Raw genomic sequence first — 15278 nt, forward strand, 5'->3', positions numbered from 1 at the left:
TAAATTGTTACTGATGGCGATTGCGCATTGTAAGACATAAACTCTTATGAGGAGGTTGCTCTAGAGGAAACCACAGCGATATAAAATAAAAACTAGCTTTTGATATTGAAATTAATGATCTTAAAACTGAAAAAATATTCTTAGTTAAAAAGAAAATAGAACACATAAATTCGGAAGTCGTATTTCATTAATTTTTTGGGGTAAGGGACAGTAATCAGTAATGAATGAATTTAGATTTCCCAATTTTAAACTAATAATGTAAGGACCACCAGGATAATCCAGACATTCATTGACTTGTCTTGGGTCTGAACCATTTAGTCAATTTTGTCCTGAGATATCTTAAATCTTTTTATTATCTTACTCTTTATGTAACGTTTAATATATTTTGATACAAAAATTCGATTTGAATTTTGTCTTTCTTCACGCCATTCCAATCTTTGACATCGATTTTATAATATCAGAGGAAGTTTAAAGGCTTAACGTGTTCCTGAACCTCATTTACAATCTTCTTCAGGCCACGCTTTCCTGCAATTCCAGGCAGAACTTCGACTCTTTGTTTTTGTTCCCAATCGAATATTTTGCCCCTTTAAGGCAATAATCTATATCAAAGTCACTTAGATGACGAAATATCTTGAATAAAATAAATTCTGATGCCCCGAATAAGTGTAATTTATTTCCCTGTTTTGAAATCGATATTTTTCAACTCTATCCTCCTCTTTATGTAATGTTTAATTTTAGTAAAACAAATGAATCTATTTGATTAATTTTTTTTTGAATAATCTGCCATTTCTAGAGAGTTTTTTATTAATTTTGAAGAAATACATTTTTAATATATTATGATACACAAATAGAGGATTTCGTCTTTCGTCGTGTGCTGCAACTCTACAATCTTTAACATCCATTTTATAATATGAGAGAAAGTTCAAACCACAGTCATGGCGTCCTGAACCTCTCGCACGTCGCTCAGGATCTTCTTCAGACGACGTTTTACTGCAGTTCCTGACAGAGCTTTGACTTTGATTCATCCTGTTCTCAAATCAGTGTGTTACTTCTTTAAGCCAATAATCTATATCAAAGTCACGTAGATAACGGAATATGTTGAATAAAATAAATTATGATAACTTGAAAAAGTGTTATTTACACTTCTCTGTTAAAAATCGATATTTTTTAACTTTATTATCTAGCTTTTTATGTATTTTTTAATTTTAGAAAACAAATGAGCTTTTTTATTAAGATTTGTTGGATAAACTGCCATTTCTAGAATTTTTTTTATGAATTTTGAAGAAATATAAACATTTTTAATATATTTTGATACATAAAATGTGAATTTTCGTCTTTCTTCACGTTTCATTCTGTCACTCCAATGTTTGATATCGATTTTATAATATCAGAGGACGTTTAAAGGCTGGACGTGTTCCTGAACCTCATTCCCGATCTTCTTTAGGCCACGCTTTCCAGCTTTAAGCCAATAATCTATATCAAAGTCACTGAAATGACGAAATATGTTGATTAAAATAAGTTCTGATGCCCTGAATAAGTGTAATTTATTTCCCTGTTTAAAATCTATATTTTTCAACTCTATACTCTTCTTTACGTAACGTTTAATTTTAGGAAACAAATGAATCTATTTGATTAAGATTGTTTTGGATGATCTGCCATTTCTAGAGAGTTTTTTATTAATTTTGAAGAAATACATTTTTAATATATTTTGATACACAAATTGTGGATTTTGTCTATCGTCACGTTGCCTTCTGACACGTATGCTGCACATCTCCAATCTTTAACATCGATTTTTTAATATAAGAGAAAGTTCAAACCACAGTCATGGCGTCCTGAACCTCCCGCACGTCGCTCAGGATCTTCTTCAGACGAAGCTTTCCTGCAGTTTTTGACAGAGCTCCGACTTACCTCTTTAAGTCAATAATCTATATCAAAGTCACCTTGATAACGGAATATGTTGAACAAAATAAATTCTGATGATTTGAATAAGTCTAAATTACTTTTCTGTTAAAAATCGATATTTTTTAACTTTATTTAATGTTTAATTTTAGAAAACAAAATGAGTTTTTTTATTAAGATTTTTTGGATAACCTGCCGTTTCTAGATATATAAATTGTGAATTTCCTCTTCCTCCACATTGCCTTCTAATACGTATCAAGCCACTTCAATCTTTGACACCAATTTTACAATATGAGAGAAAGTTCAAACCACAGTCTTGGTGTCTTCCTGGACCTCTCACACATCGTTCAGGATCTTGTCCAGACCACGCCTTCCAGCAGTTCCACACAGACATTCGACTTCGGTCCATCCTGCTCACAAATCAAAGTCCTGCCTCTTTTAAGCCAATAACCTCTATTGAAGTCACTAAGATGTCTAAAATTTGCATGAAAGATTTACAACACAGAAACGCCACCAAAAATAAAATGAAACCACCCTAAAAGTGTAATCAATTTTTGTCCTGTCCTCATTTGGACACATTTTATTAAAATTAAACCACCAGATCTATATGTTCCACATTTTCCGACACTGAGTATAAGTGAATATTGTAACAGCCTATTACTACTAATTTACTCACTCTGGCCGCTTTGACATTGTTTAATTATCTATACATTACCGCCGATAATGGATTTAATGAATTTACTGATGGATGGCGGTGCATAAATCTGTCGTAATGCCCGCCTGATAAATTAATCCTTGCGCCAGCCTGGACTCTCGCACACGTATAAATTAATTACACATTAGAAAACTCTGATTACGATTAAATCGATATTATGGTATTAAAATGTCGAACGTAACAATTTATATACGTATAATAATTTATTCATCCTGTGCGAGAAAATGGGGTTCGACAAATGTATTAATCTATGTAATTAATACCACAACATGACGTGCAATTTACGTTACTTATGCACGTTTTTGCTGTATTTATGCAATGGAATTTAATTAGAATTAATTACTAAAGGGGGTAGTCGATAACGGGAACTGAACAGTGCTCGTAGTTTCAAACAAAACGAATTGAATAATGGAACAATAAGTTTTATGAGATTTTTTTGTTGTATACATTCATGTTTCGCCCCAGCTAATTAGGACAACAATTATTAAAAGAGTTTCTTTTCTTTTTCAGGAATGCCCAGAGGGCGTCGTCCACGAAGATAGCTTTAAAGAAATTTATTCCAAGTTTTTTCCGCATGGAAGTAAGTATAACGGTGAATTGTTAATTAAACTTTGGCCATTAGGGACTTCGGAGTGGCTGAGTATGCTGATTATCATAAATCATAGTCGTTGGGCATGCGATTTGATTGAGCAGTTAGACCCGAATGGAACAGTGAATGCACTGTAGTAAGTGAACAAGTTCTCAACGATAATATGGCTAATTTGCTTCGGAAATGCATTGGCAAATTTTAAGTTACAGTTCCTTAGTTGTGTTACAAACTCCATTTAAGTTCGTAACTTGTTTGCAAACTACAAATGAAATAAATCGTTTTATTTGTGATTGCGATTTTAGATAATTGTGCCACCCGAATTATTTAAATTTATTCATATCGGCAAAAACAGATTTAGAGGCAATAAAGCAAAACTGAAATTACCCAGTTGCCGATAGCCGGGTGAGATAAGTCTTCAAACTCGGTCAGCTTGACGGAAAAAGCATTTTTTTGTAATAAGCTGCAAATTTTATGGGTCCGGCATGTTATCAAAGTTCAACGGGGCAAATCGCATGGTTTACTGTACCTTTGCTATATTTAAAATCGAATCGATGGCGGAATGAGCATTATTTTTGAACAACTGTTGCGTGGATCTTGTTGATATGTACAAATTTAATAAAACGGTATAAAAAGAGTTTACACGTGGAAAATAATGAGGGTCAATTTTAAAACTGTTTATGTTACACGTTACGTGTGTATAATAATACACCACTAAAGTTTAATTGTTGTAATTATGATTGTTTAGTTAAGCAGTAAATAATAAAAATATATTTCTTTAGTGTGCTCATTTCAGATCGTTTGGTCGACACACGATTTTATATTTTGATACGAAAAAATACGTTGTTCCATAAGTTGAAATAATTTTTCTTGACTATTTGTTAAATTACGCTGTAGAAAATAAAAATTTATTTTCTTAGTTGGCCCATTTCAAATCGACTAGTCGATTGTATCTATGATTTTATATTTTGATAGAAATAAAATGTATTGTTCCTTAGGTCGAAACATGTTTTCTTGAGGATTTGTTAAGTTAAGAAGTACATAATAAAATTGTATTTCTACAGTTGGACCATTTTAAATCGACTAGTCGATTGCATATATGATTTATATTTTGATAGGAATAAAATATGTTGTTCCATAGGACGAAATATTTTTCCTGAGGATTTATTAGGTAAAGCAGTAAATAATACACATTTATTTCTTTAATTATCCCATTTTAAATCGACTAGTACAATGTTTTTTAATTTTATATTTTGATAGACATAAAATATATTGTTCCATAGGTCAAGACATTTTTTCCAGAGTATTTGTTAAGTTAAGCAGTAAATTATAAAAATTTATTTCCTTAGTTGGCCCATTTCAAATCGACTAATTGACTGTATTTATGATTTTATATTTTGATAGAAATAAAATATATTGTTCCTTAGATCGAAACATTTTTCCTGAGGATTTGTTAAGTTAAGAAGTACATAATAAAAATATATTTCTTCAGTTGGACCATTTTAAATCGACTAGTCGATTGCTTATATGATTTATATTTTGATAGGAATAAATTATGTTGTTCCGTAGGACGAAATATTTTTCTTGAGGATTTATTAAGTTAAGTAGTAAATAATACAAATTTATTTCTTTAATTGTCCCATTTTAAATCGACTAGTAAAATGTTTTTTAATTTTATATTTTGGCAGACATAAAATATATTGTTCTATAGTTCGAGACATTTTTTCCTGAGGATTTGTTCAGTTAAGCAGTAAATAATAAAAATTTATTTCTTTATTTTATATTTAGATAGATATAAAATATGTTGTTCCATAGTTCTAAATGTTATTTTCCTGAGAATTTGTTGTATAGTAGTTATGTTGTAAATAATAATAATTTATTTCTTTAATTGATCTTATTCATTAACTATATTTTTCATTTTAAATTTTGATAAAAAAAATTATATTGATCCATATGTCGACACATTTTTTCCTTAGGATTTGTTAAGTTAATAAATATAAATAACGTTTATTTATTTATTTAAAATCGTCTTGTTTTGAAGTTAATCAGTAAATAATAAAAATGTATTTCATTAGCAGACTGTATTTACGATTTTATTTATGGACAGGAATAAAATATGTTGTTCCATAGATCGAAACATTTTTTCCTGAGCATTAAGAAAAGCAGTAAATAATGTAAGGTATTATAGGTAGATACACTAAAAATCAATGAAATCTGACCACTGGATCTATGTTTTCCATTTTCTAACATATGTCACTGGGTATATTGCACTTGATCGTCTTGCATATTTTGCATGCAACCTTCTGATAGAAAATCAAATGCACAATATACAACGAATGCCAAAGTAAATGTTCCATTCAAATTTTACGATTTCATAGAGAAAATATGGATTTGCAGCACGTATGTAAGTACATTGCGCCGAAGACAAACATAAAACGTCGCGTCCATAAAATATAGGGCGTTCGTCACGTTCGTCGCCCACCTAGTCGAATAAAAATCATAACAATCCATTTAACTTGCTAAATCCGCCGCGAACGCCAATAAGCCCGTGGAAATACGAGTGTTATCGGTCCGCCAGCCATTGTCAAAGTCGTCGACGGGTACTTTGAAAAGTTCATTAAGTTTTCATCGTGCCCGTGGACCGTAAATATGAAACTTCAATTTTCATTTCGAAACAAACATAATGAACGGCCGGGGCCTGGTATTTACAACGGGATACGGAATTCGGTACGAATTTCTCGAGGTTTCACCTATTGTAGTTGAGAAAACCTCGTAAAAGTTTACGTAACTTTTATTAGCGGTCTCAAAATGTCAAACGGGTTCCGAGCAACGAGATGAACTAATTTCCTTTGTTGCCGCAACAGGACCTCTCCAGCGATTTTCTTTTTGTATATTTTTGCACTCTTGCAGAATTTAATCACAAATTACGTCGGTTATACGAAAACTTCCATTGAAATTTTCCGAAAAAATAAAAAAAATTGGGTCAACTTTAATGAACAGCCATTATGAGGAATTTTATGCGGGATTTATTCGCATATTAAAACGTTTTATTCAATAACTTTTGTCGAGGCATGGGCATCAAAGCCCATTAACGTCTCTCCTGTCTATAAATAATAGTTATTAAATGATCGAACGTACTTGGCAGATGGTCCAATTGCGGACAATCCACTTCGAATTCAAACCGCATAATACGAAATGTCCAAATGAGTAGATTTTATTCACAAGCCCAATTCACACGAACATACACCACATTGAGACCGAAATATTAACATGAATTTCTCTTCCATTTCAGATTCGAGTTTATATGCACACTACGTGTTCAAGGCTTTTGATGTCAACTGTAATGGGGCAATTAGTTTCAGGGTGAGTACGCAGCACAAAGAAAAAGGGAAGCACCGCAAAACACAAATATAAGGAAAATCGCCGACGTACAATTTATTGCGGTCTTCTTTTGCATAATTTTATTTCAACCATGCAGAAACTACCACAAACTGTATATCTATTCAATGTCTGAATAATAGATAAAGTAAGTTGAAAAGGGACTAGCCAGACATGAACTACCGTGTCTTTTTGGGGCCACAGGAAAACATGCATTTGAATAAATTAAAACATCGCTTCTTTTTATAACGTTATAATCTTAAATTGGAGACAATCACAGAATTCCGGAGTGCCAAGCATTGATACACCGGAAGCGGCAACTAAAAAAATTGTGCAAATTATGCAATTTTCCGCGAACGACGTGACCTATCTGAAAATACTTGGACGTGCCGAAAGTTTTTCAACGTCGGGCACGTTTCGGGGGCCATTTAGATCCTTCATAGATGATTGGCCGTGCATTTTTTATAATCGCTTAATCCGTAATTTCCAGTGGAGATTTTATTAGGCGTCGCCATGCACACGACCAACTGGAAAATCGTTGGAACGACTCCCACGGGATTTGCTAATGTGTCTTGGTAACCTGGACTTCGGAACTAGTTTTTGTGTCCAGGTTTTGTGAATAAATTTTTAGCTGAGTGTTGATTTTTCCTTCCTTCTTATTTATATTCTCGATCTCCGTTCTTTAATATTCGGTGCCAGAAAAGTAATTTATGGTACATACTGCACGTTTTTTGAAGTGGATAATTTAAATTCCTAGATTAAATAGATTTAAAAATATTTGGAGCTCTAGACTAATTTTTTATGTGGTTAATAGACTTAAAATTAAACAACAATTCATTTATAGTAAAATTTTTATATTTAGTAGATCTAAATTTTTTTATTCGTAGTTTCATTTACTTCTTCGTAGTCGTCATCTATTTCTTTGTAATCTTCTTCTACTTTTTCATAGTCTTCTTTTAATCCTTCACAGTTTTCATTTTCTTATTCATAGTCTTCATTGACTTCTTCATAATCGTCATTTATTTTTTCTTATTTTTCATTTACTTCTTCGTAATCTTCATCTATTTCTTCGTGATCTTCATCCACTTCTTCCTTCTTTTCATCTACTTCTTCCTAGTCTTCATTTATTTCTTCCCAATCATCATCTACTTCTTAGTCTTGATCTAAACTGATCGGAAAAAGGCATTATGTGTCCTTCGTTTTCATTTGAATATATATTTTTTTTCGTAAAAGTGTCATTTTCATGTAAAAAAAATTCAAAGTGGACTTATCTCAAACTGATCGAAAAATTTAAGTATATTTCGATCAAATATAAATTTAACCGTATGTTTTTATACGCCCTATATACATTGATTATTTGTGAATAAAAATGAAAACAATAAAATCTCAATCAAAAAACATCTAGGCATCAGGGGTTTCAGTCGATATTAAATATTCAGTTTTATTTTAACTCTTTTCGAGAATTAATAACCAATTTTTATTACCTTTTCTTAAAATCATGCAGAGTTGTCATTCATCAGAAGCTGACCGACAATTTTTCTCTCTTTCCTCGTAGTCTTCATCTACTTCTTCGTAGTTTTCATTTACTTCTTCGTAGTCGTCATCTACTTCTTCTTAGTTTTCTTTTAATCCTTCATACACTTCATTTACTTTTTCATAGTCTTATTTGACTTCTTCATAATCGTCATTTACTTCTTCATAATCTTCATTTAATTCTTTATAGCTTCCATTTATTTTTTCGTAGCACTCATTTACTTCTTCGTCGCCCTCATTTATTTCTTCGTGATCATCCACTTCTTCCTACTCTTCATCTACTTTCTCCTAGTCTTCATTTATTTCTTCCTAGCCTTCATCTACTTCTTCTTAGTCTTCATCTAACCTGGTCAAAAAAAGTTAAGTATATTAATATATTTCGACCAAAACATAAATTTGATCACACATTTTTATATGCCCTGTATACGTTGATAATTTGTGAATAGAAATATTAAAATGAAAAACTCTGTCCAAGAATTTGCAACCAATCTCTACTGCCTTTTCTTAAAATCATGCAGAGACGTCATTTATAAGAAACTGACCTACATCGTGCCATAGGAATGCTTCAGACTAGCTCCAGACAAGTTGATGTGACCGCTGCAGTTAATGTTGACCAATCCGTAGTGTGCAGACTCTATAAATGGTTTTTAGAGACTAGACATGTGCGAGATCAGTCTAGAGAATGTCGACATCTGACCGGGAATACAGATTATTAGTCAGAGCAGCACAAGATAAAACTGCACACTTCTCAGACAATACCTAACTTTGTCTACTGGACGTCTTATACGCCCAAGGATAGTTTTAAATCGGTTAAATGATGCAGGATTTCGTTGCTGGAGACCCTTAAGACAATTATGTTTCCAGCCTGTACATCCTGCAACGAGTTAACTTGGTGTCAGGAAAGAGAATCACAATTCTCAACATGAAGAGTACTGTGACGTTTACAGATGAAAGCACATTTGGAGTATTTAGTGACAAGGTCAGCACGAGTCCAGGAATAAATCCAAGTTATGTGCAGGAAGTTCACGCACATCAAGGTGGGTCCATAATGGTTTGGAGTTATGATTGGTCGTTAACTGATCATCATCCCTGTGCTCATACTGTTAGAGAATTAAGACAGCTTCTTTGGATCAAAATCATCAGGATGACTTGATAAGGAGTATGCCATGTAGGGTACAAACTGTAATAGGAAGCATAGGCGATATTAAAAAATGGTGTTTTCCATTTTATATATGGGAACAAAATTTCTTTTTCTCTCTTTTTATTTTGTAAAATAAATTTTAAGTTGCTTTTGATTTAATTTCTTATTAATATTTAGTTATTTTATACAGTTCTACTATTACAATTTTAATTTTTAATAAATAATCATTTAGTTCTAAAATAAGGTAACATGCTTAACTTTTTTCTATCAGTTTACTTCATCGTAGCCTCCTTCTACTTCTTCGTAAGCTTCATCTGTTTTCTTGTAGGCCCAGTGTAATTTGTTAGTAAAAATTATTTCCATGCTTAATTAACCTCTTTTCGAATTATAATATATTTCGGATACTGCTCCACTACGACATTTTCTTTTTCAGTTCTCACATTGCTTTGCCCACTGCGTTGCTAACATCGTAACCAAAACATCCCTTGAAGTTAACCATTTTCAGTACTCAAATAAGTAGTTTTCAATTATATTTTTGAGGAGTTTGTTAGGATAAAATGAATAAATAAATCGTTGCTTGAATATAAAAAAGCATTACTAGTCTAAGTATAAGGGTTAATTATTGATATTTAACAGTAAATAATACTATTTTATTAAACTAATTAATATTTAGTTTTGGGATGAATATTTAATTAAATTTAACATTTGCAATTAATTTTGTGGTTATTTTTAAATTATCACTATCATCCAATTCAATCTACTTATTTGGGAATATCTCCAGCCAAGCCTTTACTTGATGGTTGATTCATCGCAGTTTAATGATTGACCTATTTCCAAAGATATGTTGTACTAGACATAGCATAATTTCTCCTTTGGCACAGATTTCCGGACGATATTGACGGCCATTTTTAAATCATTAATTGCCACAAACTGACAATTCCAAAATCATAGTTCTGGTCAACAGGTTAAATTTAAATTTTTCTTGATTGTGATGTAAGAATGCGCCAAAAGCTTAAATCTTATTTTTCATGTTTTGTAATAATAGGATAAATAAAAGACTCAATTGGATTGTGTACAAGAAAAAATTAAAAATAGTATTTTTAATAGCTAAGAGATTTTATATACTGTTCCATCAGATTTACCAGGTTCAATCAAAGATTATTAAAAGACTTGTTTGAATTACCTACAATGAAAGAATTGAAAATAGGCAGTTCAATAGCTACTATTAAATTAGGTTGTCATAGAAATGTCGTCTTATAATCCTTACACTTCAGCAGTTAAATTAAAAATCATAAAAAATTATTTTGTATGAAAATTACAGTATTTCCTATTTTATAGTCGTCCTCAATTTTCCACTTTAAACAACACGCAATGTGTGGTACATAAAAACACTCTTAGATTCAAAAGCCTCGAGAATGTTTGATGAACGACAGGTTTAACAAGTAAAGTACGTAAAACTCCATTTGGAATTTGTCCTGAAAATACTCAAACTCCGAGAATGTGCCATCACAACAATTAATTTAATTTAGCTTCACCGTCGCCCGATTAAGATTTGATTTAGCGCAGAGGACACGTTATTTAATCACAAGGAAAATCAGTCGACGAAATTAAATCAAATGGAGCGCACTCGCTCCACCCATTCAAAATTGTACCGTAATCTGCGAACTAACAGAAACTAGATAGAAGTTCCTTCGTACGCGAGCGAGAAAAGTTTGTCTATTTTCCTGGTGCCGGGTGAACAATCGGTTGCCGCTCGGTGGCGTTTTGACAAAGAGCAGACCGTAATTCATCCCTGATTAGATTTCGGGACACACAGCTGTGGCGCCATAGACACACTGACAAATCACCTAATTCTCCGGACGGTGAAATATTAATCGGTATCGTGTATCAGCCGCGAGCGGCCGACCTGCAGAAACCGAACCATAAATTCCTGATTGCGGTCACTTACTGCATGCTCTTGAAAAAATTATTAACTAATCGGAAAAAGTTTCGAGCTCAATCATGTTCATCGTTTTTTTAAGTTTCCGGAAAGGACGTTTATAAATTAAATTATTGATTAAAATGGATCATCTGAATAATCAAATATTTAACAAAACAACGTCAAATAATAATTCAAGGACTATGTAATTTTAGATACCCTTTAATAAACTTTAAATAATGTATATAAATATACGACTGAAATCAACTTACTAATTTTAGCATAAGTAAATTCATTTTAAAAAAGTTTCCATAACATATTTTTTACTATTCCTGAAAAACTTTATTATATACGACTGAAATCAACTACTAATTTTAACATAGGTAAATTCATTTTAAAAAAGCTTCTATAACATATTTTTTACTATTTCTGAAAAAATTTATTATATACGACTGAAATGAACTACTAATTTTAACATAGGTAAATTCATTTTAAAAAAATTTCTATAAAATATTTTTTACTATTCCTGAAAAACTTTATTATAGTTCTTGAAAACATTCTATTAACATTTCATTTTAATTAATTAATTATAATTTCTAAAAGTGAAAGTCAGATCTGTCAAGTTCAATTACTCACTGCAAACTTTTTTTATTATTCCTGAAGAACTTTATTATTAATTATTATTTAAATATTCGAGTATTTGAAAATAAAGAATTTAATAAAATTATAAACAGAACAATAAATAAAATAATACAGTATTATTTAATCTTATACACTATCTAATAAAATGTAAATTATTATTCTGTATATAAATATTTGACTGAAATAATCCAATACTATATAAATTAATTAAATTATATTATAATTAATTTCTAAATTGGTTTATTAATATTGATAAACCGAATTTTAATACATAAAATAAAAGAACGTACATTTTGCACGTTTCATTTATTTTAAATTGTTAGAGTTTGTGAAAACTTTCTATTAACATTTCAGTTTAATTAATTAATTATAATTGGTAGTAGATATTTCTAAAAGGGAAAATCAGATCTATTAAGTTCAATTACTCACTGCAAATTTTTAACTAACCTAAAAAAAATGTTTCTATCTCATATTTTTTTAGTATTCCTGAAATGTTTATTAATACAATTATTTGAATATTCGAACATTTGAAGATAAAGAATTTAATGCAAATATAAATAAAACAATAAATTAAACAATCCAGTATTATTTAATCTTATCCACTATCTAATAAAGTGTAAATTATTATCCTGTACATAAATATTTGACTGAAATAATTCAGTACTAATCATTATATAAATTAATTAAATTAAATTATAATTAATTTCTAAATTGGTTTGTCAATATTAATAAATTGAATTTTAATATATAAAATAAAAGAACGTAAATATCACACGTTTCATTTCTTTTGAATTGTTAGAGTTTGTGAAAACTTTCTATTAACATTTCAGTTTAATTAATTCATTATAATTGGTAGTACATTTCTAAAAGAGAAAAATAGATTTCTTTAGTTAAATTATTCACTGCAAACTTTTGAACATTATTGACTAGTCTAAAAAGAGTTTCTATCTCACATTTTTTTACTATTCCTGAAAAACTTTATTATTAATACAATTATTTGAATATTCGAATATTTAAAGATAAATTATAAAAAAAACAATAAATCTATCTAATAAAGTGTAAATTATTATCTTGTATATAAATATTTGACTGAAGTAGTCAAATATTATAAATTAATTAAATTAAATTATAATTAATTTTTAAATTATTTGTCAATATTGATAAAATAAATTTTAATATATAAAATAAAAGAACGTAATTTTTACACGTTTCATTTCTCCCAAATTGTTAGAATTTGTGAAAACTAAACTAATTAATCACATATTTTTTTACTATTCCTGAAAAACTTTATCTATTTGAATATTCGAATATCTGAAGATAAAGAATTTAATACAATTATAAACAAAACAATTAATTAAATAATCCAATACTATTTAATCTTATACACTATCTAATAAAGTGTTAAATACTAATCATTATTACAAATTAATTAAATTAAATTTAAAATTAATTTCTAAATTGATTTGTCAATATTGATAAACTGAATTTGTGAAAACTTTCTATTAACATTCCACTTTAATTAATTAATTATAATTGGTAGTACACATTTCTAAAAGAGAAAATAGATCTGTTAAGTTAAATTACTTACTGCAAACTTTTGAAAATTATTAACTAAGTTTAATACAGTTATAAACAAAACAATAAATTAAAAATTATAATCTTATTTAATCTTAAAAGTGTACATTATTATCCTGCATACAAATATAATAATTATAATTAATTAAATTAAATTATAATTAATTTTTAAATGGGTTTGTTAATATTGATGAAATAAATTTTAATAAATATAATAAAACTATGTAAATTTTAAATTATTAAAATTTATGAAAACTTTCTATAAACATTTTCGTTCAAGCAATTAATTATAATTGTTAGTATACTTTTAGAAGAGAAAAACAGATTTGTTAGATTAAATTACTCACTGTAAACTTTTGAAAATTATTAACTAATCTACAAAAATGTTTCTATCTCATATTTTTTACTATTCCTTAAAAACTTATTATTACAATTATTTGAATATACGTATAAATAAAGTACTATTTAATCTAAATTAGTATCCTGTATATAAATATTTGACTAAAGTTGTCAAATACTAATCATTAATATAAATTAATTAAATTAAATTGTAATTAATTTTTAAATTGGTTTGTCAATATTTCTAAAATAAATTTTTATAAAAAAAAAATAAAACAAATTAAATTACCCTCTGAGTTTTTGAAATTTATAAACTAATTCAAAAAAGTTTCTGTCTTATTGTATTTTTTTATGATCCCTGAAAAACTAATACTCCTCTATAATAATAATATTTCAACTAAGAAGTACAGAATTAATCAATTAATTATAACTGGTAACACATCTCTAGAAAATAAAGCACGTTTGTTGAGTTAAATTAGAAATTCTGCAGCGGTGTTTTAGAATCCAATTAAAAGCACACTTTAATAAAAAAAGTAACAAACTTTCTGTGTAAAACATCCAATTCTATCAAGTGTCTCGTTTAGTTTCCAATAAAACGGCTTCCACGCGTACGACGACACAATTTTCTGTGAAACTACGCGACGAAACTACTCAATCATCATTAAAGTTGCACGTTACCAGGCTCTGGTCTATTGTAGCTGAAAATTAAATTGCTTTAATTGACTGGATACACGTAAGACTTTGTTTGATGAGTTAACACCGTCCAACGTCGGTGTTTGTGAAACTAGTAGCCGGGATGAGCGTGTATCGTGTCCGATAAAAGCTCGGTTAACTGAACACTGAAATAATACGTTGAAAATTGGGACGCTGTTAAATTTAATTCAGATATAATAAAATGTAGACCCGTGTAACTGTTTTGGTCTAATATTTTATTGAATTTAATGGTGTTAAATTTAGTTCGCACATGTAAATACCTTTGCTGTATGATACAAGGAAGGAAATTGTCAAAGGAAATTCATGTCACACAAATAGCGGTGCAAAACGATCGACATTGCATATCGCATCCAAAAGGATGAGCATTGACAAGTGCCCTTATAAAGACAGACGTCGTCAGCTAGTCTATTCTAAAAATACAACTCGTATACAAAAGCTACATATTTTATTTTATTTGTTGACATGTTTCACAACGTATTCTCAATGTGGCAAAGTAATCCAAGTGCACCGATTCTGAAAGCTTTTGTAAACAACTGGCTTAATAATGTAATCGAATTAATCTATTAGTTTCGATGGAGGCTCAGTCTCAATTAACAAAACTCTCAACAAAACTAAGGTCTGTAAGTGTAAGTGGTGTTTCTCCCTCGTCTTGTCACAGAAATAGTTTAATAGTAATTATTTTTAAAATGTCGGAAACTTTTACTTGTCTCTGACCCAATTAGTTGTTGGCAAACAGTTTATTAAGGCGGATTTACATACAGGAGGTGTCTTGTCCGAGCGTCAAGAATTTTATAGTGTACCTCAAAAGTGTCTAGTTATGTTGCACAGAACTTCCAAG

General features: G+C 29.7%; 1 protein-coding gene across 1 annotated transcript in view; it reads left to right on the forward strand.

The window, feature by feature from the left end:
- LOC109605565 (Kv channel-interacting protein 1) overlaps nt 1–15278 on the forward strand; it is a 74039-nt gene that overhangs the window by 54857 nt on the left and 3904 nt on the right. The window contains exons 2-3 of the mRNA XM_049964929.1: nt 3125–3194; nt 6493–6563. Of these exons, the coding sequence (XP_049820886.1) occupies nt 3125–3194; nt 6493–6563 (141 nt within the window). The remainder of the gene's footprint in view (nt 1–3124; nt 3195–6492; nt 6564–15278) is intronic.

The sequence above is a fragment of the Aethina tumida genome, chromosome 3 (assembly GCF_024364675.1).
Source record: "Aethina tumida isolate Nest 87 chromosome 3, icAetTumi1.1, whole genome shotgun sequence".
Classification (NCBI taxonomy): domain Eukaryota; kingdom Metazoa; phylum Arthropoda; class Insecta; order Coleoptera; family Nitidulidae; genus Aethina; species Aethina tumida.